Genomic DNA, 24528 nt, shown 5'->3' with positions numbered 1-24528 from the left:
ATTTTCATACTGCATAAAAAAACACAACATTTCATGACAGCTCATAAATTGTTCAGTAGTCTTCAGTCTTCCCTGGGGTTGTTTAGTCAACATCTACTTCCATCACTTCTCCCGGCTCTTTACAAACACAACACATCAGCATACATTCATCACTGGGTTTCCTTCCTGAAAGCATTTCTCAGAGGATAACGCCGACTGCATGGGGTCCAACCTCACACTCAGCTTAATTTCACTTTTTTTTTTTTTTAACCACAATAAGAAGTTTCAGTTTGAATTACCCAGGCTATTATTTAGTTGCATGCTTAAATTCAACAGACCTATTCCGAGAGGTTGCTGTAAGAACAGTCTGAAGCTGAGAGATCCATGTGAAAGAGACAAAACCTGGTCGTTTTGGAGAAAAAAAAGGATGTTTAATAGGATGTTCACGCTCTGTTACCTATCTGACAGGACCGATCTCACTCATTCACCTTGTTTGCCACTCAGAGGCCTCTGTATACAACCTGCTAATTGGCAGTGCTCCTGTACGCCTCACACATACTTTTTCATTTTTTTTTTTTTTAACAAATGAAAAGCTGAAAACTGTGCCTTCTTTAGCTTTTTTTTCAGTTTAGGAATCACAACACAGAGAGGTGAATCCATAGGGGTCCACATTGCCCTGAAGTAGAGAGACTAAGCATTGAATTAAACCAGTTTAGTTGTCTGGTCACTGTTTGCTTGTCGTGGACTGGACAAGGACACCGACACAATCTGCTTTTTTGTCTTTTCTTTTTAAATTATTAAAGTAAGACCATTTGTTTCTGAGTCTGCTAGCTCTGTGCTTTTATTGCAATGCACAGTGGGAAAATTCCTGCTGCTGCTTTGACTTCTTTATACTTTTTCTAAGTGATAATGCGGTTTGGTGAAAATACCTCGACTATAATCCCACAACTGCTTTTAACCCGGCACAGCACAGTGTTGGAAGTTATAACTGTTCTGTTTCATAGGGAAGGAATCATAAAAAGTGGGATGGGAGGCAGGCTTGTCAGCTCTCTGGATTTTCTTTAGTAAGACCATCTTTAAATCACAGACTCTGATGTCTGATAAGACTTTCTCTGCATTCCAGCATTTCATAAAACACTGAATTAACAAATACTGTGCAAACATTTCTTTTTCTGAGAAACTGGAAGACATTCTCTCTGGATGTTTTTCAGATGTGTTAACAAGAACAGGATGGATGGACAGATGAGCGGATGAACACCCGAAGAGCCTCTGGCCACCGGCTGTCATCAGTACAGAGATGATCAACCAGAGAATTCAGGGAATCACCAAAGTCATTTGGACTGGGTGTAGCTGTCATGGCCGAACGCTGACGTCCCCATGATTTGTCTCAGTGTTAGAAAACCTTCTGAATGGACCGAAAGCAGCCTGTGGTCCATCTCATGACACTTTGACTTCTTTATACACATGTGAGCGCTCGAACCGTCGGCTTCTCTGACACGCACGAGGCCAGTTACTGCGACCTTTAGCGGTGACCTTTCGCAGTCCCAAAATGCCGCTTTGGGAAAGTCATTTATCGTCCTCGGCCCTGCTGTCAAAGCGGAATGTCACATGTGTCTGACTGACTCCGACTCGCACAGCTTGCATTGCTGGCAAATTCAAGGAATGATGAAGGTGCTGAGGGACACTTCTGCAATGCCCCACTCACTGGGGATGTGTGTGTGTGTGTGTGTGTGTGTAGGAAATGAGCGATATCCTGCATCCAGTAACGATTCATCAATCAAGGTTTGGTGAGGTCGCTGTGAAACAAATGGCTGATTAATACAAAACGCACGTAGTCAGAAAATGTCTTCTGGAGATAACAGATATTGAATGTGAAACATAAACGTTCAGCTGCACTGCGCCATTCTCCCGACTTCAAGCACGGACGTACGACGCGTCGCCCTCTCACACAACCACGGAGCGTCTGTTGATGCATCTCTTCTTCCTCAGGTGGTGAGAATGAAGTCAAGGTAAAGAGAGATTAATTCTCCCCAAATCAGACCCTCAACCAACCAAACATCGGGGTGATTAATAACGCCCCTTCCATTACCCTCTGCACACAGATGGGACGTCAGGTTGAAGGTTGATGGAGAACGGCACAGTGTGTGGTATTGCGCCCCATCATACAGATTAGAGTCCGGACTCCGCCCGCACCACCTTTACCCCGCCGCCGTGCAGGATTTGTATCCTTCAGGAATCCTTCCACTGCTGCCGATGCCATTTGTCACTGCGGGGCTCTGCTGAAGACTCCTTCAAAAAAAAAAAAAAAACAGGTGGGGGGAGTCTTTTCCTCTGGTTTGGGATGATTTATGGAGTGCTGGTGTGTGCAGTAGTTTTGCAGAGTGTTGCTGGAGGAATATCAAAGTGTGTTGAGTTGTCGGGAGTGCGCCGGATCGTCCGGAGTCATCGTCAGGTCAGAGAAAATCACTTCAAACCCACACAACTCACACCGCGAAAAGAACTTTGTGTACGAAGCAATTTTAATTTATGCACAGTAACACAAGCAAACATGAAAAAATAAGAGTTAGTTGCAACCGAATCATTGAATAACCTAATATTTGGTTATACAGTCTCAACAGAAAAAAATCTCAATTGGATGAATGAATTTCATCTTACAGTACACGGGTAATGCTCCAGTTGGGGTTCAGGAGAACTGTATTTGCTACGCTCCGTCTGTACAGTAAATGCTGTTAACATCCTGCTTGCACAAATACGCTGTTAACCTTGAAGCCAAATGAAGGAAGAGCACTATCAAAATTCAAAAACATTTGTTCTTTTTTTTTTTTTACAAAAAATATATAAAAAGTACAATGACAAAGACTAAACTTGATGTAGACTGATGCTCCCAATTAATTGACAGAATGCACATAAGCGTTTTTTTTTTTTTCAAAAAGAAAATATTCCTTAAACACTTGGGACATTGAATAAATGCAATTAGAAAATCTACAGACATAGGCTTCAAACTTAATCTTCTGTACAAAAATCATATTTTTTTCAAAGTAAAAAAAAAAAATGAGAAAAACAATTTAACATTGATAGTTTGATAACCTGAAACTGTGAGAAGAAATAAAGAAATCAAAAGCAAAATATGAAAGAAAAAAAAAAACCATAAAACATGGAAAAACGTGATCACAGACTTCAAATATCTACAATCCCGATTCCAGGACTGGAGGTGGTTTTCATCCATCTGGAGACTGCTGCTGTAGTAACATCACAACATCACAGCAACCAGTCCTGAATCTAAGACCCGCAGGACAAAAAACAAAACAAACAAAAAAAAAAGACGCTGCTTGCAAGTCCCCAAAAACCTGGAATGCGATCAATCATGCAAAATGAAACATAACGGCAGAGAGAAACACGTCAGATGAAGTCATGCAAAGCGATTTGTGGTTATTCTCCATTGTTACAAATACAGGTCTGTTTCGGAGGCGTCACAGGAAAGTTAAAAGGGATCCCATTGTGTCTTTGAGCTGAGTTAACTTTTATTTTGTTTTTTTTTTTGTTTTTTTTTTTCCTTTTGTGTCCACATTAGGAAATCCAGTCGTCCATTTCTCGGCGAGAGTCAAGGCAAAACATGCCTCCAAGATATCGAGCTTTCCGAGTGTACCCCAAGGCACCTGAGAGGAAGTGGGTATTTCCCTCTGTTGGCAACACTGTGTGTCTGTGTTTTCGTTACGTACCAGCTGCCATCGAGTCTCAGAGTGGGACATCCCACGCGTGGTGTCACGAATCTCAATACAAAGCACAAAGAAAAGAATACAGTCCGAATGTATGGAAAATCGAGCGTCCCCACCGCTACGGCGTGGAGGCGAGAGCTCAATAGTCATCGTAAGTGTTGAGATCAGTGAAGTATGCATTGGTATAGGTCTTCCCAGAAAGCTGTGGATTGAAGTACTTATTTCTTTCTTCCAGAATCAGATTGTTTTTGTTGAAGGCCTGGGAATGAAATAGAGGAGAGAGAGAGAGAGAGAGAGAGAGACAGAGAGAGGAGTCAGACGGCAGTTTTATGCAACACATGTATCAATGATTATTCAGTCCAGATGGCAAGGTAAAAGCAAATCCATCTAGCATCCCCAAAAGCATAAAAAAAGGAAAAAAAAAAAAAAGAAAAATCAAGAGCAACACAAATCAATGGGAGGTCGCTCAGTGAATGAAACATACATTTCACAGAGCAAGGTCAAAGCATTTGCAAACAGGCTGGAAAAAAATGAGAAGCCGCCACAGGGCTGAATTATTTGGATGCACATCCGTACGACCACCTCTGTCATCTCTAATACCCAGCATCAGCAGTTTTTATGACCCTCGGATTGTTGGTCCTTCAGGACAATCAAAACCATAAAAATCAATCAGAGGAGACTCACTTTTCCGTTAAACAATAAGGAAGAGCCATGGGGGTGGCGGTCTGTGCTACGTGTCTGTGTGATGTGGTAAACATGGAAAGAGCCTCTGATGCAGAGCGCTGTGTAGCATCAGCAATTTGCAAAATATATGCGTGCGCAGTCTCTATGTGTATTTGTGTGTATTTATGTGTGTGTGTGTGTGTGCTCTAGGGTCCCTTAGGGTAGTGTAATTGAACACTTGATGATGCTGCATTTGGAGCTGATGGATGCTTCCAACTGACACTGATGGCGAACAAGTGTGCTGGACGGAAAACCCGTATATTTTGCTTCATTCCCATTATGTGATTTGCACGCAAAGGGAATGTAATCAACACTCCTGCCGCCCCAAAGATGGTTATGTGTCTCTGCAGGTGGCCCCATGGCTGCTTTTAAACAGCTGTGCTGAGACGCTTGTTAGCATCATCTTCTATGTCTTGCCTTAAATCTAAGTAATTGGCCTAAGAGTGATTATATTTGATTAGTTTTTTTCTTTCTTTAGATGAAATTCTCTTCAACTACAAAGTGGCATTAGTGATAGAGAGGCAACAGAGGAGTTTAACGAAACATCATAATGAATTTTTTTAGTCCGCAACCCATCAAATCAAGGCAAAAAAAGAAAAAGAAAAAGAAAAAACTGAACAAAATAATAAAGAAAAACATGAAAAAACATGCAAATGAAAGCACTTGTTTTTAAGAGAAAAAAATAAGGGAGGGATACACTGCCTTCTCACAAGCTGGGAGGGAGAAGGGAGGGAGTCATGATGGAGGGATGAAGCGATCTGAGCAGAGAAAGAGAAACTAGAGTACTGTACGCCAACCTGCCACACACACGAAGTGCCACAGGAAGTGGAAGGGCGGGGCACGTTGGGGAAGAGGAAGAAGTAGCGGTTGGGGTTGAAAGAGTTGTTGGGGGGGGGTCAAGAGGCGGCATGTTGCAGAGATCAGAGGTCAGTGGTTAGTAGAAAATCTCCAGTCCACGCATAGACACCCCCATGTTAGCAGAGAGAGGCTGGTGCATGGCGGGGTCGTCCAGGGGCAAGAGTACCGACACGTCTGGCTGCAAGGAGGAGAGGAATGGGCAAGAGTCATCCTCACAGAAACCCCGAGGTCTCATTCTGTCTAACAGGAGGCCTGAAAACATGATCAACTCGACATAAAACTACAGCTAAGTGCTGCATTAGATTTGTGAGGACGTCTGGAAATCCTCCAGCTGGCTAAAAAAAACAAAAAAAAAAAACCAATCTGAATGGCGCCTGTGATCTACCGTGCGTTAAAAAAAAATGACTAAGGAGTCATCAACATCAGAATTCGAGCCAAATACAGTAAAATATGGCATTGCATGTTCATCTCTTCTCCAGATAAACACGTAAAAGAGGCCTCTCGTGATTTTGCACACTTAATGCTGGGAAATTCACGGCGGCGTCTCAACCTGTCTTCGCTCGGCGAGCGGGGGGCCTCGAGGCGCAACGTGCTTTTTGGTAAATTAGACTTTGTTCATTTGTCATGCAGCTCCTTTTGTAGTTTCCCATGGATTGTCTATACTCATATCCGCTGCTATTTGTAACTGCGCTAAGTGAATTATGCTCACTGCTCCTGACTCTAATTGCATGACAGATGAACGCTCCTCACACCTTCGTCGTCTAATGAAATTTCACTGGCAGAAGTTTCCTCGGAGCAACGGCATCTGTTTACACTGTGGCAGTTTCACAATACATTTTTATTTCCGATTTCTGTGAATTTGTTTCACAAACCGATATGACATTTATTTAGCTCATGACATTGAGAGTCTCTTTTAATGAAGTGGAATATCACGTATCTGCTACTTTATAAATAAGTCTGGGCCTCCGGTTTACAGTCATTCAGTGAAAATGTGAGAAAGATAAAAAAGCCACGGCTGTGAATAATGAATAATTCAATATTGAACAAGTTGGAAGGAAAAATCTGGTTTGCAAGTCATTATCATCTAGACTAAAGCACAATCCATTTGACTGTTATGGTGATATTTAATAAACAATGTCTGAATTTAATTCGAAACTAAAATGAAATTGTTGAATAAGCCCAAACCCTCTTCGAAAAAGCAAATTATTCAATCATCACAAAAGTTTTACATTTGTAAGAGCCTGCTTCTTTTTTCAGATGTTCTTTTTTATAAACACTTCCATTAGAGTCACAATAGATTTTTCTCATCTGACAGTAAAACAACAAAAAAGCCAAAACAAAACAAAGCATCTTGACTGATTCTATACTTGTACAAACCCTCATGTCGTTAAATATAGATAAATAAAGTATCTTTAAACCCATTCCTTAAGATTCCACTTCCTGTCTGCTTTCATTCCTGAGCAAAGAGCCTGATGGCATGCAATGCAAATGCTTGTAATTTGACACCAGCCTCAAAACCATGCTTGCTTCTTGCTTCAGTGTGGGATCTCTGTTTATCTCCTAAATGAAACAATACAGTTCACGGTCTGTTTGTGCCCACTGTCCAGAGAGCTTCCCTTTCAATTTCAAACACGCCTGCGGCAAAGACAGCTTGCAATTTGACGCTGGCTTCATGATATTGCCGGCTGCCGCTGTGCCCGAAATTGATGAACATCTAAGGAAAAGCTGACACAGGCTTGTCTGAGCCTAACGTTCACAATGATCTAAAGCCGAGTTCAATAAAGGCACACTCAGTTATATAACATTAATATTTAACAATGTGGGAAACATACAGAAAATCTCTAAAACCTCCATAATGTAATAGTCTTAATTTATATGTCCATTAAAAATGAAGTAATCTATTAATTTTCTCCTCTGTGATTCAACTTCTGTCTTCACTGTGGAGTGACTGAATGGAAGTTTGATCCCCTGCAACCGCTAAACTTTTTGGACATGTTCCAAACGTACCGTAGTGGTGCAGCAAATGATCTGTCAAAAACTGTCCCAGTTTGATCTGCAGCACAGAAAATGTCTGATGATAACGTCTGACAATGTGAGGAGATGCCTCTCACTACAATGACAGCAGCATCTGGTTTGCACCTCCGTTTCAAACAGATGCAGAAATGAACAACACACAGTGTTTTGAGAGGTAGTGAATCACACTGTGCAATCTATTGGCATACACACACACACGGGGTGTTGTATATTGGTGTTATTTTGAACATCTCTCAGACACAATCCTGTTTGTAGATCAGCTTTGTGTTACGTAATATTAATTTCTCTGGGTGTAAAGCTTCAGCAGATCAGGTGGTTTGAGTCGTGGGGGACTTGCGCTGGTCACAGCTGACTCTGGGATGGTCGCCTGTCCATCACAGGACGGAGACAGACAGACAGAAACATCACACCACGGCATGTCTCAGTCACAGAACCAACCTAAAATGTCTGGTTTTGGACTGTAGGAGGAAACCGGAGCATCCAGAGAAAAACAACGCACACTCAAGAGAGAAGTAAGAATAGTTCTAACTCAAGGAACAAAGTATACAGTTCAGAGTCAGATCTGAACACATAATTAACTAGAGTAGCAGGTTTTATTCAGACAAAAAATAAATAAACAAATAAATAATGTCAGCGTTTTCTTTGTCCTCTTCTAGATACTGTCACAGGTCCTTGGCTACTTTGTCACTTGTGGATTGAATAAAAAAGAATAAAAAATAAAAAGCAGCAATTTCTGAAATCAAGGACCCATAGTTTCAAAGATTACTACAAATTCCACCACAAAATTTTTGTGAAACTGCATCTCAGCTGTGAAAAATGAAGCTCGACAGGTGCAGTCACAGGAATTTTCCACAAAGTTGCTGACTGCGGAAACTTTTTCAGTCACAAGCTGATTGTTTTTCATAAATGTTTTCTACAGAACTCTTTGTACATCACTGCATAATGAATGATATGTTTAAATTATCAACCTGAACCTAGACTTTTCGGGTTCCTAACAAGAACATAATGAAGCCGAGCTGCAAAATAGATAATATATATATATATATATATATATATATATATATATATATATATATATATTTAAATGCAGGACTCAGCAAGTATAACTTCTCCAAGGTGATGATTTATGCAAAATGTCCTTGTATAATGAACATTTGCTCATCATCAGTTGTAACTTTGAAAAAAATGTGGAAGCTTATGCAGCATAGTGTATTAATCATAAACTGCAGAACGACATTCATTGCTCAGGTAAAACTGTTAAGAAAGCACCAGATGTTAAAGTGGTTGAAATCCCTTTTAGCACAGAGCATGGGGAATCCTTGAAAGAAAATAAAAAATAAATAAAAAAACCAGCTGGAGCACTGAGCATCCGTGGACAAGCACTAATCGCCGGGCCGGTCTGGCACTAAAGGCCTGATGTATCAGTGGATAAGAGGCTGTTTGTGCCACGAGAGTAGCTGGATCTGCTCCACTGGCTCTGACACATTCGACTGTCTGCACTTTAGGACGCAATAACCGCACAAAGAAACCGTCTAAGAGAGGGCGAAGCGTGCAGATGCAGAGCCTCCTCGCTGATTACTCACCCACGCGCCGGTAAGTAATTGCATTAGTGTGTTATGAGAAAGCAGCGTATGACCACTGACACAGAACAAAGTCACACACTGAGACACACACACACACACACCGAGAGGAGCACACCGAGAGGAGCCGGCCGCCTATCGGTTTCACGACGAGGGAGCAGGAAGTTACTTTAATCACAACTGACGCCGAGGCCGACCGCCGCTCGCTGCTTCAGAACGGGAGCGTGACGCAAGTGTAAAACGGCGTGGAAACGCTTTCCCGCTACATCTGCCGCGTGTGAGCCGCAGTGAACCCCGCAGGACGTCTGCCTCACACACACACACACACACACACACACCTTGATGGCCTCCACGGAGTCGTATTTGTCCAGTTTGTTGATGTGGTTGGTGATGCTGGTGTTGAGCGGCGCGGCGGAGATGGGGTGGATGACGGTGGCGTCGTGCGACTGCTGCTGGTAGCGCTGGCAGTACGAGTAGACCAGCAGGGTGACCAGGCAGCCCAGGATGGAGCTGCTGAGCCCCACGGCGATCATGTGGAAGAGGTTGAAATCTGCGGGGGGAAAGGCAGAGGAAGGTTTATGGAGGGAGCAGCTGCGGGGTGATTCTTCATCAATTCACACAGCGGAAAGCGGTATTTGAAACAGCAATTCATATGGTAACGATGGCGCGTTCTCCAATAAAACAAGATCCTCCTGAACTGTTGAAGTAAATAAAGAATATTTGTTGCGTCTTCTTGCCTCGTGTTCACACGGTGTGCTCGCTGAGCGTTTTTTTTTTTAACACACTTATATCCATCTTTCATTAGCTTGAAACACAAACTGCTGAATGCATTACTCTGTTTTACAGCTGAATACTTTTTGCTGTTTTTTTTAATCAAGCAATTAGCAACTGATAGCAGCAACGGAGTCATAATTTAATTGCTCATTTAGCATTTTCCAACAGCAGCCTAATCCAGTAATTAATATATAGGTATGGTGCTGATAGCAGAAAATAATAATTTGGAGTCGAGAGTTGTTTTATGACTCAATTTAAAATATCTCCATGCATAAAGTGTCTTTTACACGGGTTCTTGGCTGCGTTCACATCTGGATTTAGAGCATGATGGTGCGATACAGACATGAATTACCTCCACAACGCCTCTCCTCCTGACTGGAGCGGGCAATCGAGACCTCTGACAAAAGACAAGAGACAAAAAAAGACAGCAGCGTTAGAGCCGAAAAATACTCTTTGCTACCCCCGAGTTAGCATGAGAAATCGTACCCTTGAAGGTGAGGGTGGAGATGAAAGCCGCACCTTATGTGGCGCAGATTATCGTAAAAAACTCCAGCAGCTAATCACGACTGTGGCACCTGGAGTGGTTTATGAAAAGTATCAGCTTCCATTAAAGGAAATGAAGTACAAGACGTTGCTAATGAACCTTAATGGACTACCGTTCCCATAAAGGGGGATGGATGAGACGGTATAAAGGCAAATGGGTAATTCTGGAAGACCTGCGAAGGTTTTCATGACTATTTCATCCACTCTAATTAATAAGGAAAGGTTACAAATGTATTTTTCATTCAAATGTTTATTCTGTCTCATAATTAATGGTCCCTTGGGTTTGAACTCTAAGAATTCCTTTATGTAATAAATTTTTAAAATATATATTAAAAAATCATTTATTAGTCCTTGGAGTTTTTTCAATGTAATACGCCGTGAAAACATAAGGATAAGCATCTTTTGTTGAATGGAGGAGTTTTAATGATCTCTCCGAGCACGGATCAATGTTGTTCTGTGTCTCGCATTACTGAAAGTCAATAGGGAGATGCCTGTCTGAGCAAATGTCAGTATGTGAGGTTTGCATGAGATATGAGTGTGCAGGTGTGTTTTCAGTTCCTCTTTAAAAGTTTCTGGGCTTTAAGCTACAAAAAAGCAAAACACATAATAAAAATTTTTATTTTTTTTCTTATTTGGACGTAGTAAGTGTGGTAATCCAATGAAATGATTAGGTTTCAGGGGCTTGTATTAATATACTGGCTGTTTGGAGGCTGAATCTGAAAGTTTTTGTTTTTCAAAAGAAATCAAATTTAAATCAACATTCAGCCAATATTCCAAGAAGAAATATTGCTTAAAATGCAATAAAAACAGAATAAAATGATAAAACAAAACATGATGTGGTTCAAATATGGGCCTTTCTGTGTAGAGTTTGCATGTTCTCCCTGGGTATGGGTGAATTTTCTTCAGGGACTCTAGTTAACATAACTGCAAATTTCAAAACTGATAAAGTGGAAGCTGTTGTTAACGATGAAATATCGTGTGAACATTCAAAGCTCTGCAGGCTTATGAAAAATGATAACGCGTACATTTCTAGACAGCATAATTACTTGCAAATAATAGGCAGAATCATGCTGCATTGAATTTCCTTAAACCTTTTTTTTTTGGAGTTTGTAGTGAGAGCAAGAGGTGATCTAAGTGATTTCTCTAAATATAACAAAGCTGCCAATTTCACCAGACCTCACGGAGGACACCTTTATAAAGTGTTGGTGAAGTAAAAGAAAAAAAAAAAAACAAAACATCCCCATTCAAGCTGCAGAAAGTTCATCCGCTGATGATCCCTTCTGCGCTTTTCTATTGGGAACTGATTCTGAAAGGAAAACTATGAAATTTAAATGTTCTCTTTTTTTTTTCGCAAATGACATTCTATTCATTGGCAAATCTTACAAAATGAGCACAAAAACTTTTGCGGTGAGTACACAACCCCATTTTTTAAAAATTCTTTGTAGTTTTGATTAACTGACCTTTAAGTCATTCAGAGGTGAGAGGCGTCGTGTAGAAACATGAGAATATTTTTGTAGAATATCATTAACGTCGGTGGTGTGGTGAAGAGCGTAGTGTGGGAAAGAGATGCTGTTGCCTCATGCATCGATTCTACTGTGATATGATGCTGCAAGTATTACATAGTAAACCCCGGAGACCAGAAACCTCCAAACACATTCGAGCAACACACAATCTGTTTGCTCCTCTTCACATCTTGTCTACAGCTGGATCACATTCAGCGGTCAAAGCGTCAATGTTTTTCAGTCTGTCCATGAACGAGGTAACTCCAAGTTTTCTGATAGTTGACTGATCTCTGCTACCGGAGGTGTGTTAATGGGCTCGTTTTACTGCGGGAAAGCGGTTGCCAGATGTTGTCTTGTGTGCAGAGAAACACTATTTAACATTTTAAACTTGTTTAAAGTTTAAAATGGGGTGAGATCTGCTCAGGAAGCTTCGGCGTGTGAGACGGAGACAGACGGTGGGTGTCGGCAGCCTTGATGAACATTTGGTCTTTTCCTGTTTTACCAGTTTTAGCACCTTAAATCTGTTTCATTGTATTGAATATATTTATTTATTTTTTAAAAAGTTGTTCCATTTTCATTGTTAAATAGCACAAACACTCCCACACACTATCTCTTTAACACCGCAAACTATCCGATCAGCAGGGAGACGTTAACATTGAAGGTTAGGATAATTATAGAAACAGGGATGCAAGAAAAGAGTGAGGAGGAATGCAAAACTGCTTTACTGATTGAGTGAGCAAAACAGCATACAGGAGACATTTTCTCCATCTCAGAAAAGTAAAATTGCTGTCCTAAGTGCTTTCTGGATGCCCTGACAAGACTCATAATGAAACTAATACAGCAGCGGAGCTGTGGGAATGAGCGTTGAGACTGCCTGTAAGTGCAGCACCTGAGTTCACGCCCCCATGTAATCACCTGCCGCACTCAGGAGTCCTTCAGCAAGAAGGCGCAAATCCCAGCCGTCTCCAAAGTTGCTGCCCTGTCGCTGAACCTGACCTCTGACATGAGAGGGGTCCCTTAGAGGGACCAATAAGATATTTCATTATCACAAGATTCCAGGAAATGAACTAAATTGCCGCTGTGGGCATATGGCGGTGGGTGGTGCAGGATGTGTGTGTGTGTGTGTGTGTGTGTGTGTGCCAGCTTAAAACTGTGTGCTCGGTCATGCATGAGTGGCTTAGCCATTTCTAAAAAAACAGGCATGAGTGGGCTCACATGCTGTCTGTGTGTGTGTGTGCATACATACGCATGTGTGTCTCTGTGTGCATGTGTGTTTTGCCCGCTTCTTTTATGCATAGGTGGGGATGTGCATTAACCCATTAAGATAAAAAAAAAAAAAAACAGTGAAAAAATACCTTTCAAGGTGAAAGCAATGGTTAAAGTTGAACGAAATTGTGGGTAAAAATCAGTGTTATGCAACAGGTAAATGGTTGAATACAGTCAGTCTTCATGAAGTGAATTTGTATGTGTGTGTGTGTGTACCTGGTATGAAATTGGCGTCGGCAGAACACGGCCTGGTCTCGCTGCTGTTTCCTGAGCACTGGTTTCCGGTGGGAAAGAGGACATCGCAGTGACGCACGCGCAGCTGGGCGCCGCTGGAGTCACAGTGGGACCACTCCGACCAGCTGGACCAACTCTCTGCAGACAGCCAACGACGGCGAAGCTCACAGTCTGTCCAGTGTGTGTGTGTGTGTGTGTGTGTGTGTGTGTGTGTGTGTGTGTGTGTGTGTGTATGTGTGTATGCATGAGAGCGTTCAGTGCGGTGCAAGAGTTTGTGAATATTAGTAATGCATGAGCGCCCTCTGAGCGACTGAGAGAAACTAAAGAAAATAAGCAATGGACCTGTGATGGATTGGTGGCCGAGGTGAGGCACTAAGCTGCTTATCATCCAGGTCAGTGCGCGGCCCCGTGGGTATGTGTGTGTGTGTGTGTGTTTGTGTGTGTGTGTGTGTGTGCATACCCGGACAGGCTTGTGTATTGCACAGTGCCTCCTCAGTGTGCAGACCCAGGCAGATGTCCCCTCCGTAGGCCGGTGGGGGGTTACTGCAGGTCCGCGTCCTCGTATAGTGACCCCCTCCACACGTCACCGAGCACTTGGACCATGAAGACCAGCACGACCAGCTGCCGTCCACTGAACACAGCGAATATCAGAGCGAATCTGTTAGCCCTGCAAGATCTGGGTGATAAGATTAGGAAACTGGAACTGGCAGAGACCAGCAGGGAAAAGTCAGAGTTTCTTATTTTCAAAAAGAAAATAGCTCCTGAAATGTGCGCTATCATATTTTTATGAGTTTAGTTTCCAAGTGATTTCAATCGATGATTTCCTCTGAAGTGATTGGAAGTCATTCCATTTGAAATGAGCGGCAAAATATGAGTCACTTTGAATATGTGCAAAAGAGCGAGAGCGCTTTGAATTGACAGAAAGTGTTTCATCTGGCTGTTACGACAAATGCCTGACCCCCTCAACCCATGAACTCCGTCTCTACTGTGATTAATTAAGATAAATGACGCCTCATGAGCCGTGTTGTCGCTCCACTCTTCACGTGGCGCCGAGTGACAAACAGCAGACGTTTAGAAGACATGAATATTTATGACAGCAGTGGCATAAACACAAAAGGCACAAAGGAGATGCACTGTAAAAATAGATGAATAGACTGAGAGCAGGAGATGAGGGAGGAGTAAAAAGACGGGAGTAAGAAAGAGTGATGAACCGGGGGCGATCTTTGCACATGAACACAACAGAGGTAAATATCCTTTGCCAATCATGTGGATAAAACCTCACTTCATTGTGAGAAATTCCCTTTTCGATTGCTTTTAAAGACCTGAAGATGTCTGGCAGCGCTACGCAGGTAATTTGAAGTTGCCATTGCTTTTTGTCATCTCGGTGTAATTTCTCTATCAAAAAGTGACAAGTGAGTCGATTTCTGCCCCTCGATGATGAATCGTCTCATCTCCAGCGCAGGCGCAACAAGAACATGCACTTAACTTTTTTTTCCCCACCAAAACCAGATGAATTGTAGTTATAACGCCTGTTCTTTTCCTCTTCCTTTACATTGAACAAGCACTTAAAAAAAGCCGCGGATTAACCACAGGGGGATTATCACTGGTCTGCCTGCATCAAAATAATATCTCACTTTCAGAGGGGTGCTAATTGAGTACGCATTAGTATTCATTGCTACTTAGGCTGGGAAAAGTCAGTTCCTTTGGGGGACAGGAGTGTTGAGTTGTTCATCAACACACTGCAGCGCTGGTATTATTACAGTCAACATCCCCACAATAGGCGTGCCACATGTATTAACACAGCGATCCGGCGCAGGAGAATCAAAGCGTGTTTTATTCAAGGGGAGCACTTGTGGAAGTCGTCCTGGATGAAGCGAATCGGATGCTCTCCATCCGAAGTCTTCCTCTGAGCTGATAACAGCTTACCCCATTAGCGTCGGCGGCTCAAGCTGCTGGGGAGCCGCGTGGCGCGCGCTCTCACCGGATGAATTAACAGGCTGTAAAAATAGTATCGATGACCGTTCATTCTGTTGTCTGGTCCGCTTGCTTACAGGCTGGCGGCGGTTATGAAGACAGATCGCGTGTGCTTTAAACGGCACGCAGATCCAGACTTTTACTAAGATAGCAAAGCCGTTATCGCAGAGGGAGGGGGGGGGGGGGGGGGGGGGGGGGGGGAGGAGATGGACTTGATTATTAATCATCTGAGATAACGTCCTGCTTGTCTGCTTGGCGCCCGTGTTGGATACCAGGTGTGCTTTACGCCAAACTAAGCACTGGATTTCCATTTAGACAGCTTACTTCTCTTGTCAGACAAAGTATTCTTTTAATTAGAGAGCTTCCTCGTGCCGTCGTACACCAGAACAGTGTTGAAAATGCATTGTCTCAGAGCTTTTCACAACAGAATAAGGCCTCCCATAGCTGGCAGCATAATTACCCAGCAATGTAATTACATACTGGAGCGCCACAGGGATTGTGTCTTTGATTCTTGGCGCAAATTGGGGTCTTCGTCACACCTCTTATCTGCAACTGATTTCTTTTGTGCTTTCCGATGATTTAGTAAGCCACTTTTCTGCCGGACTTTTTTTTTAAATCTATTTATCAGTGAAAAACAGAGGCTGAGAATGACGTGCAATGACGTGAATTCGGGTATCTAAACGCCGACAAGAAAGCTGAAAGTACACAGGCTGCTGAGAAAATGTCGCTCAGGGAAAGGTTTGATTTATTCACCTTTCTCAGTAAATTGAGATCCTCTCTCTTTAACAACAAACTTAATTCTTTTATGAAAACTCTCAAACGTTCTCTCCACTAATAACTGCACACTTGATTTAAAGAGGACAACTGCAGCTGAACTGGTAAAGCCAATTTAAAGATTAGTAGCTCGATCCCCAATGAATTGATCTTGTCTCGTTGTTTATTATACTACACACGGCTCCAATGGGCTACAATCTGTTTTTTTCCAGCCTAATATAACAAAGGCTTGATTTTTTTTTGTTTGTTTTTGCTTTACTTAGTTTAAATTCTTGCAGGAGGCACCGGGGGGATTCATGGATGATAACATTGCTACTCTTGGGTACTGTAGTATATCATGGCCTCTCCTTCAGTGGAGAGCGACGTCGTGCCGTCAGACTTCCTGTCGTAGCCCGGCTGATGAAATCAACATGGCACAATGTAGCAGCTAATGAACTGACGGCACTGTTCAAAGCCCACACAGCCTGTAGAAGCCTTCACTCTTCCCGACATAAACATGAAATCTGTCTGACAATAAGTAGCATTAACATCAGCGACATGCGGCAGCATTAACAGGCTTAATTAAACGAGACATGTCGGCTGCCGTCTGAATGTTTGTTTGACTTTTAACTTTTCAAAGAAGTATGAGGAAGTGGATTTATTATCTTTGTTTGAACAACAAGATACTGTTTGGCACCTCGCTGCCGGCAGTGCTAATGAACAGAATAGAATAAATACAGGGGATTGAGGATTATTATGTCTCAGTCTTGTGAAAAGGGGGCTGGATCTGGCTGCTTCAGGGTTGTAACAGTTCTTTAATCTGTTTGTTGAACCTTTGAAGAGCCAGTATCTCTCTCTGGTATCTAGTTGAGATCTGTTAATTTCTACTTCATTCATTTGTAAATTTGGAGGAGCTCACACACACCTCTCCATGCAGCTTCTATTCAGAGTCTGCATTCAGTTTGCCATCGTCCCTCTAGTAAAATGTTGAGTCACAAAGCCAGCATGTAGACAGATAAAGTTTATCGTGTGTCCCGAGGCGGTGACGGAAATTCAGCGAATACACAGAACATTTCTGCCGCACACTAAAACACACAGCTGACACTGGATATTGAGGAGAGCATAAAAAGACGAAATCTGAAATTGCAATTAAAGTCATGCGGTTCTGAGTGGACCATTACAGGCTCCGTTTATTGGCACCTTCAATCTGAATATGTGTGAACCATCCATGTACATCTGTTGGGATAAGCTGGGATGGGTTTCCTACCTGGACAGGGCGTGATGTTACACTCCTGGTACTCCTGCGCTGGGCCCAGGCAGGTCTGGCCTCCGTAGCGGGGCTCCGGACTGCTGCAGGTCCTCTTTCGGCTGCGTATCCCCCGGCTGCAGTCCCTGCTGCACTGAGACCAGGAGCTCCAGGACGACCAGCCGCCGTTCACCGTGTGGCCCGACATCCTCCCAAGACGAAGCACTTCCCCTGAAACGCGAGAGGCAAGATGAACTCTTTGTCAAAAGACTTATGCAGCGAAAACTGTGCCGTTGATGTTTCTCAACGTTACGGATCCACTTCCTACAAAGCCCGCATGCTGTTTTCTCTGAGAGAAATCCGATGACAGAACTCCTTTCCTGGCATGGCTGCGTGCATTTGTTTTGAAGAGCAATGCGAGGGCAAGGAGTCAATAGCAGCTCTTGATAACGGTGAATGTGTCTTTACTCTTGCAGCTCAGAGATACTCTAAAAGCTTTAGCTCGATTTGTGCTGAAAGAGCGGCGCCCCTCGCCTGGCTTCTGCTGTTTGTTTTTTTTTTAATTTAGTTTGTGCAATACAGCAGTTTCCATCAACAAGTCGAGGCTGTCAATCTTGGGATTTAGTCTTGTTTGCTGAAATAGATTTGAATTACAGTGAACAAACACAGAGGGAATCATTCATTTTAGATTGTGTTTATAAGCCATGCTATTTGTTCTCGTCTGGAGTGAATTTGTCATTTTTTTCTCCATCACTTTAGACTGAACATTTTTACTGGTACCTGAAAGACAAATTGCATTTTCTTTATAAATTCTTTTCTTCTCTCTAATTTCACAATGAAGCTAACATTTTTGGGCATCAATGGATCATTTGAAAATCCTCTTTCAACCACTTATGAACAGAAGACTGTCAGCTTCTCTTCTCATTCATCCACCCAACAGACAACTTAAATTTACCATTAAATACACATCAACATAATGCAATTTCCATCATCTTCAGCCAGATATGATTAACATTGATTAATCTAAAGACCACACACACGTAATTGTGACTGAGCCACAAGGGTGTACAGGAATTATGGTAAAGGTAAATGGTAAGTTCAGTGAGCAAGGAGAAGGAAAAGCAAGGAGGAGGGCTACATTAATACATTAAATTACAAATATGTGTCCATGCAATAAATGTCCATGGATTTTTAGGTTGCTGCTAAGTTATATTCTGATTTAGAAGTGTATTTTGTCTGACTTCACCTGTGATCAACTGAAAACGTCAATTTCGACAAAGAAGAAAGAATACACACTTGTGAATCATGAACAGACAGCTAAGGTCATACAATTTAGAGAAAAAGCGAGGGAGGCCACGCTGAGATGGCTTGGACCTGTGCTGAGGCGAGATATTGGATATACCCGACACAGCTCTCATCTCCCGTTTGTTAAATGAATAAATTGTTAAATTGGCAGCATGTCTTGTTTTCTCAGAATACAAGCATCAAATCCACCAAACAAGTGCAAACAGCAAAGAAAAGCTGTTTGGCACTGACAGAAAAGATGTGACACAATTTTTTTCATGGCCACAAACCCACAAACTCAGCTCTGTTGCTGAATGTATGCTCGTTACAAATCTTACTATTACAGCCTTTATTGGACAGTTGACTGACTTTTTTGTCCAAAATTTGTTTCTTCCGAACTCACAATGATGTATTTACGACACTTTAAGAAGAAATCATCGAACTGATGTGACATGTTAAAATAGGTGCTGCTTGTGTATGAGGACTGTAACTTGCATGATTTCTAACCAAGCGTGATATTTCTGCTTTAAACATCTCATATATTGACATAAACACTGGTGGAACAGCTGCAAAGCAGAGGAGAATGACTTCATTGAAAGCAATTTGCAGTTATATGTATTACTTAAGGACTATTTAATATATGGACGACCGAATTAACCAACAACCTGCTCTGCTTCAACAATGAAACAATCGATCAAACATGGGCAAGTTTGCCTGAAAGCCCATCTTTCTTATCCCTGAAGACTTTCCAGCACAGACCCAAAACTTTAGTTTTTGGTGATTTAAAAAATTTCACCTTGGATTAGAAACTATCAGCACAAGAGCAATGCACCGTTTAATTCCTTCGTCACTTTGTGAAGACGGATTGAGGGAGAGTTCGGCGCGCCCCGTTTTCACACAAACATGCGCGCTCGCTCATCAAACAACATCAGTCGACTAATCTGTGTACTCTCATCTGGAATGAGACAAATAGAGGAATCTTAATGAAATATGAAACCATCATTTCTATTAAGCTGTAATTACTGTGTGCATTAATCAGGAGAAATGTGTGTGTGTGTGTGTGTGTGTGTGTGTGTGTGTGTGTGTGTGTGTGTGTGTGTGTGTGTGTGTGTGTGTGGAGAGAGACAGACAGCAGAATGAGCTGAGAGAGCAAAAGCTTCTGGCCTTTTTGAATGAAAAGAGTCAACTCATCTGTTTGAGTGAATAATGTGCAGCCGCTCGTTCAACAAACTATAAAACTATGCTATTATATAATATTTTTTTGCATTACTTTTGCCACATAACACGGCACATCTCCATTTGCGCTCTGCAATTATTCAGCACTCATTTTGCCTTCTTCTTGCTCTGTCACACTTTTTCTTGAAATGAAAAGTAGAACATTTTCATGCAGTTCAAGTCATTGAGAGTACATCTGATTCTGGCTCTGTGCTATTCAACCAGTGCAACCTTGATTGTTTGATTCTTTTTTCAAAATGAACATTTGTTTTTCTAAATCTTTTATCGTAACTAACTCATCTGTTTGGCCCACAGCTTCTCTTAATCCTTCTCGTTCTCTCGGTTTTTTTGCTATTAACTTTCTTTTGCTTTTTGTCTCTCTTGCCTCCGCTGTCCTCCAGCCTGGCCTCGCTGTTTTGTCGGCGTGCTCTTTTCACTGACAGTTATCACGGCGCCGCTGCTTTGTATTCTCGGGGAGGAGACCGTGTGTTTACCTAGCACAAATCCTCGACCTCTTCATAACTGCGGCCGACCTTGGCAGCGCGCAGACCGACTCACCTCGGCATCAGGCCGGCGTGAGCGCTGACAGGCCGATCCGGGGCTCCAGGGCCCCTGCTCTTTATCGATTCTGAACAGGCAGCGGCACGGACAGCCCCGCTTGCCACTGTGACCTGAACTCTTTATCAAGCCCTCATAAAGCCTAAGAGACTGGACTACAGCAGCGAAGGCAATGAAGCGCTCCCGCAGGCATCTGCATTCACGTCACAATAGCCTTGTTGTCATTTACACACATACACACACTGTACTGTTCACTGTGCACGCTCAGGCTACAGTCAGAGACTGCTCTGATGCGAGGCGCATACTGTTAACACTACCTCACACAGGCCGCCCTCCTGTCGCCGAAACAAACAGTGAGGTGCCCTCCCTTTCAAATAAGCAGCGACTGAATCTATTGATCCGCGCGAGAACCCCACACAGCCGGAGAGAATTAATCCTCGCTCGTCTGACGGGCCAGACGGAGCCAAAACTAAAAAGGACGCAGCGCAACATCCAATAGTCCCCCACTGCAAAGAAACTAGGACATAAAAAGAGTTACCTCCTCCCTCTCTCCGCTCTGCTTCAGACCCAACTCAAAGGCAAAAAAACACCATAAACAAACTTAAGAGCTGGAGTTGGGGTGAGAATACAGACATGTGTCTGCGTGGAGGAAAATAAGGAACGAGGTTTTCTTTAAGGTCACAAAGATACGCAATGCTGTGCAACCCGATGTGCTGTATAGGCAAGTGTGAAATGATGATGGAGACAGACATAGAAATGGAGATGAGATGGCATCTGCAACGGCAGAGACGGCTTCGCTTTAAGACGGATGGAGCTGGCGAAATCCTGACTAAGAGGAAAGGAGAGATGCCATGTCATGTTTCATCAACACCGGAGCGCCGTCGGACCACACGGAGACGACGGAAACAGTGCAGAAGTACTTCTCCCGGCTTGTCCTAGATTCTCAACTGCACATTTACTCCCCATTACTCTTCCTCCCCACTCCTCCTTTGTTTCCTCATCAGATCAGCAATGCGTCCCCGTGGAACAACCAGCTCCTCTCAATGTCTGTGTGCTTGTATATATTTAGAAATGTATGGCTCTTTCTAGATTAGCTGGGCCTTAGAAAAACCATCATATGGGAGGGCTATGCTTGTTTACAGTGGCAAATTACGACAGCATTCCCCGCGCTGTCCCGAGCTCCACTAAGCAATGGTCGACCCAGAAATCCTCCTGAGGGATATTCTCATTGAAGAGCCAATTAAAGGGTTTGAAAAAGTGCAATTAAAAACGCAACCCTAAAGAGAGCGGGGAATCACTGCACAAGCACAGAAACACACCAGTAGTCAAGAACAAAGATACTGCATGCTAACCTGTAATGAGTGCAGGGATTACCGAGTCTACTATAATGGGATGTTTCTGAAATTAACCTGAGCTGATCCAGATGAATTTGTCACAATTTTACAAGGAGAATTAAATCCCAAGCCCACCTTCAAAGTATGGATTCCCCAGCTAAAACATTTCAATCCTCGCATATATCTTTGATGGCAATGAGATTTACTGAACTTAAGAAGCTTCCTAGTTATTTGGGGGCTTTTAAATCACATTAAGGGACCTCCAGCTAGCATGACCCACATCTATTTGATGTTAAAAGGGGATTTTCAGACGGTCGATTAGTAGTTTAGGGTTGAATTTTCAGACTCGTGACTTGAATCTTTATAGTTTTTTTTTTTAATCAATCAAACATCTTTCAGTGCAGCGCCTAAACTGGCAGCATTCATTTCCCATTGTCCATGTTTATGTGCCGTTGTCTGTCAGGCGGATTTACAGCTCAGTATTGAGTAAAGAGGGTTTGTCCTCAAATGCACCTTCAAGGAGAGTGTCAGAAATGGTTGGTGCAGCCTCAGAGTGCAACAATAACACAACTTTGACAAGAAAAATAAGGCAACTAAGAGCTTATTTTCCACATGCAGGCTTCCAGGCACCACAAGTTGATTTTCACTCTGCTGAAATGAAGTGAAACCAGCGGCTAGTTGAAAGGGAAAAAAGTCAGTCTGGAACTTTAAAGTGGAAAGTTTTTGGAAATATTTATAAATACAATTAAATTTTACTACAATAGGCGCAAATGTCTGAACCTGCTATTGCATAAAGTCAATAATCATATCAAATATTTATAAATGTATATTAAAATGATAATTTACTAATTTGTTGCTCTTATGTGCCCCTAGCTCTCATCACCAGGTTTTACGATGAGGTTGGGGAATAGAAAAACTAGTGTTTTTATTCATGCATTTTTGCAGTGCATTCACAGGGTGTGCGAAATCCTGCGTCAGCACGTCTAGATCTAATGATACCATCATCAAGCTGCTAAAAAAAGTCCAACGGCAATCTTCTCATTGCAATGAGGCTTGTTGAAACTGGGAGAGACCAAACGTGTGGGAAGGAAGGCATCCATCCCACTTAGAAGTGTGACTCTCTTATCTAGAAATATGGCTGATTTTAGCACACTCTAAAATTGCTGATGACCCGGAGTCCAGAGCAGTGATCAAAAACAGAGTCACAGTCTCACACGCTTCTCTGCTGCTTCCTCGCATCTGTCACCCTCCAACAACCTGGAGTGAGTCCAGAAGTTGGGTATTTTGCACGTTGCTTACAGATGAACTGCAATAAACAGGAGTGAAGTGAAAAAGCAACTGTTTTATTTAATACAATAGTTAATGGAGCAGGGCACAGAGAGACAGCAGCGTAGCAACTCTTTTCATGGATCACAAAAATAATGAGGAATTCCCAGAAATTGTAACAGCAGTCGTGTTCAGTCATCAGCATGCTGCTTCATCATATTGTATACCTCGCACTAGCTGGTTTTGTTGGCCGTGTCAGTGATTTGGAAATGAATATTGGTTGTAAGTGTGTGCTATGAAAAATGAACCAACTCCAAGAACCTTAAATTGCCAAAAAAATCAACGACAAAAGGAGTGATTCCTTTTTCCACAGCCAAAAATGAAAGAAACATCCTTCTGTCTGGTAATTTGTAGTACTCCAGCGCAGCTTTCTGCTCTGAAGTAACATCCAGACTGGTCAAAAAAAAAAAAAAAAGAAGCAAAGCAAAAAGTGAGGCAATGTCAGAGAAGACAGGCGAAGAAAAGCTCATCACCGAGTCAGAACGTGTGCGCTCTGAAACTCTTCTTGAGTGTTAATCTTTATTGTTGAATCCTGATTGGAAGGCACTTTAATAACTGTCTGATATGATGTTTTTAAGAGTTCAGTGCTCCAATTTCATGCAGACATTTTGACTCAGTGGTAGCTGTGTGTCAGCAAAGTGGATTTTGTTTTTGACAGTCCTGTTTTTCGGAAAACGTTGAATATGCCGGCATGTTAATTTGTTGACTCTGTGTCAGGAAAATTTGGTGCCACTGCATTAGTGCAAAAATTGAGGGGGGGAGAAGGTGACAAAAGGCGAGGTGTCACTGGCATTGCAATTTTATCCTGAAAATGTGGCGTCAAGTTAATTAAAATTAGGTTGTGAACTCTGTCTGACAGCAATCTGGAGCTCAGTGCTTCGCTGAGGCGTCACAGACTGTGGAACAGGGAAGGATCCTCTCATCTCAGTTCACAGCTTAGTTCAGTGCCATAAAGGTGAAACTTACTGGCCATGATGAACCGACCCCCATATGGGGAAAAGCATAAATTCGACAAAATATATGTTGGGCTGCGTTTACCACTCTGCAGATTTCTTTAAAAGAAAAGGAAGAAGAAAGAAAAAAAACACACCCTCACACATACCCTCTGGTAATGAAGATTTGTTGGAATATCTACAAGGAAGACTTTTTTTTCCCTGACTCCTCTGAGATCCAGTTTTTTAAGCTTGTAGGATTATGCAACCTGGCACCGCCTCCTCATCACTTCATGTCTTAACCTTGATATAGTGCAATGAGAATTACATGGTAATCTGTTCATGAAAGTCTGTGAAAACATCAAAACTTACCCAACTTTACATATGTACTCACACTGATTTCGCTGCAGTTCCCTCTAAAAACCAGTCCCTCGAGGACCAGGCGCATGTTTTTTTAGAACTGTCTGCTCACTTGATGGTTCAAATAGTTCTGCTTCTTTACTTTGTAAAAGACTGACGCAAGCTCAGAAGAGAAGAGTGTTGACTATGGGGACACAGAGAGAGGCAGAATAACAGAAAGACAATAAGAGTTCCTGGACGGTTGTCATTTGTCAGAATCGTCCCTCAGCACTGTCCTGTGTCTACTCAGTGTCTGCTCATGACATCCGTCCAGGAGAAACTAATCTGTCGTCCGTGA

At 42.5% G+C, this 24528-nt stretch overlaps 1 protein-coding gene across 2 annotated transcripts in view; it reads right to left on the bottom strand.

Annotated features, from left to right (window-relative positions):
- Positions 1–2892: 2892 nt before the first annotated feature.
- The window catches only part of sema5a (sema domain, seven thrombospondin repeats (type 1 and type 1-like), transmembrane domain (TM) and short cytoplasmic domain, (semaphorin) 5A), a 140199-nt gene continuing 118563 nt past the window's right edge, over positions 2893–24528 (bottom strand). The window contains exons 17-23 of one of the 2 annotated variants that reach the window (XM_030099162.1): positions 17204–17413; positions 13670–13840; positions 13192–13347; positions 10017–10061; positions 9229–9440; positions 5216–5454; positions 3869–3954 (exon numbers count right to left, since the gene is read on the bottom strand). In XM_030099162.1, coding sequence (XP_029955022.1) covers positions 5353–5454; positions 9229–9440; positions 10017–10061; positions 13192–13347; positions 13670–13840; positions 17204–17413 — 896 coding nt within the window. In that variant the 3' untranslated portion in view covers positions 3869–3954; positions 5216–5352. Of the gene's footprint in view, positions 3955–5215; positions 5455–9228; positions 9441–10016; positions 10062–13191; positions 13348–13669; positions 13841–17203; positions 17414–24528 lie in introns of both variants that reach the window. The other variant, XM_030099161.1, reaches the window with a different exon arrangement.

Source organism: Salarias fasciatus, chromosome 9 (assembly GCF_902148845.1).
Source record: "Salarias fasciatus chromosome 9, fSalaFa1.1, whole genome shotgun sequence".
In the NCBI taxonomy this organism is placed as follows: Eukaryota; Metazoa; Chordata; class Actinopteri; order Blenniiformes; family Blenniidae; genus Salarias; species Salarias fasciatus.
This window is presented reverse-complemented; position numbering and strand designations above follow the sequence as displayed.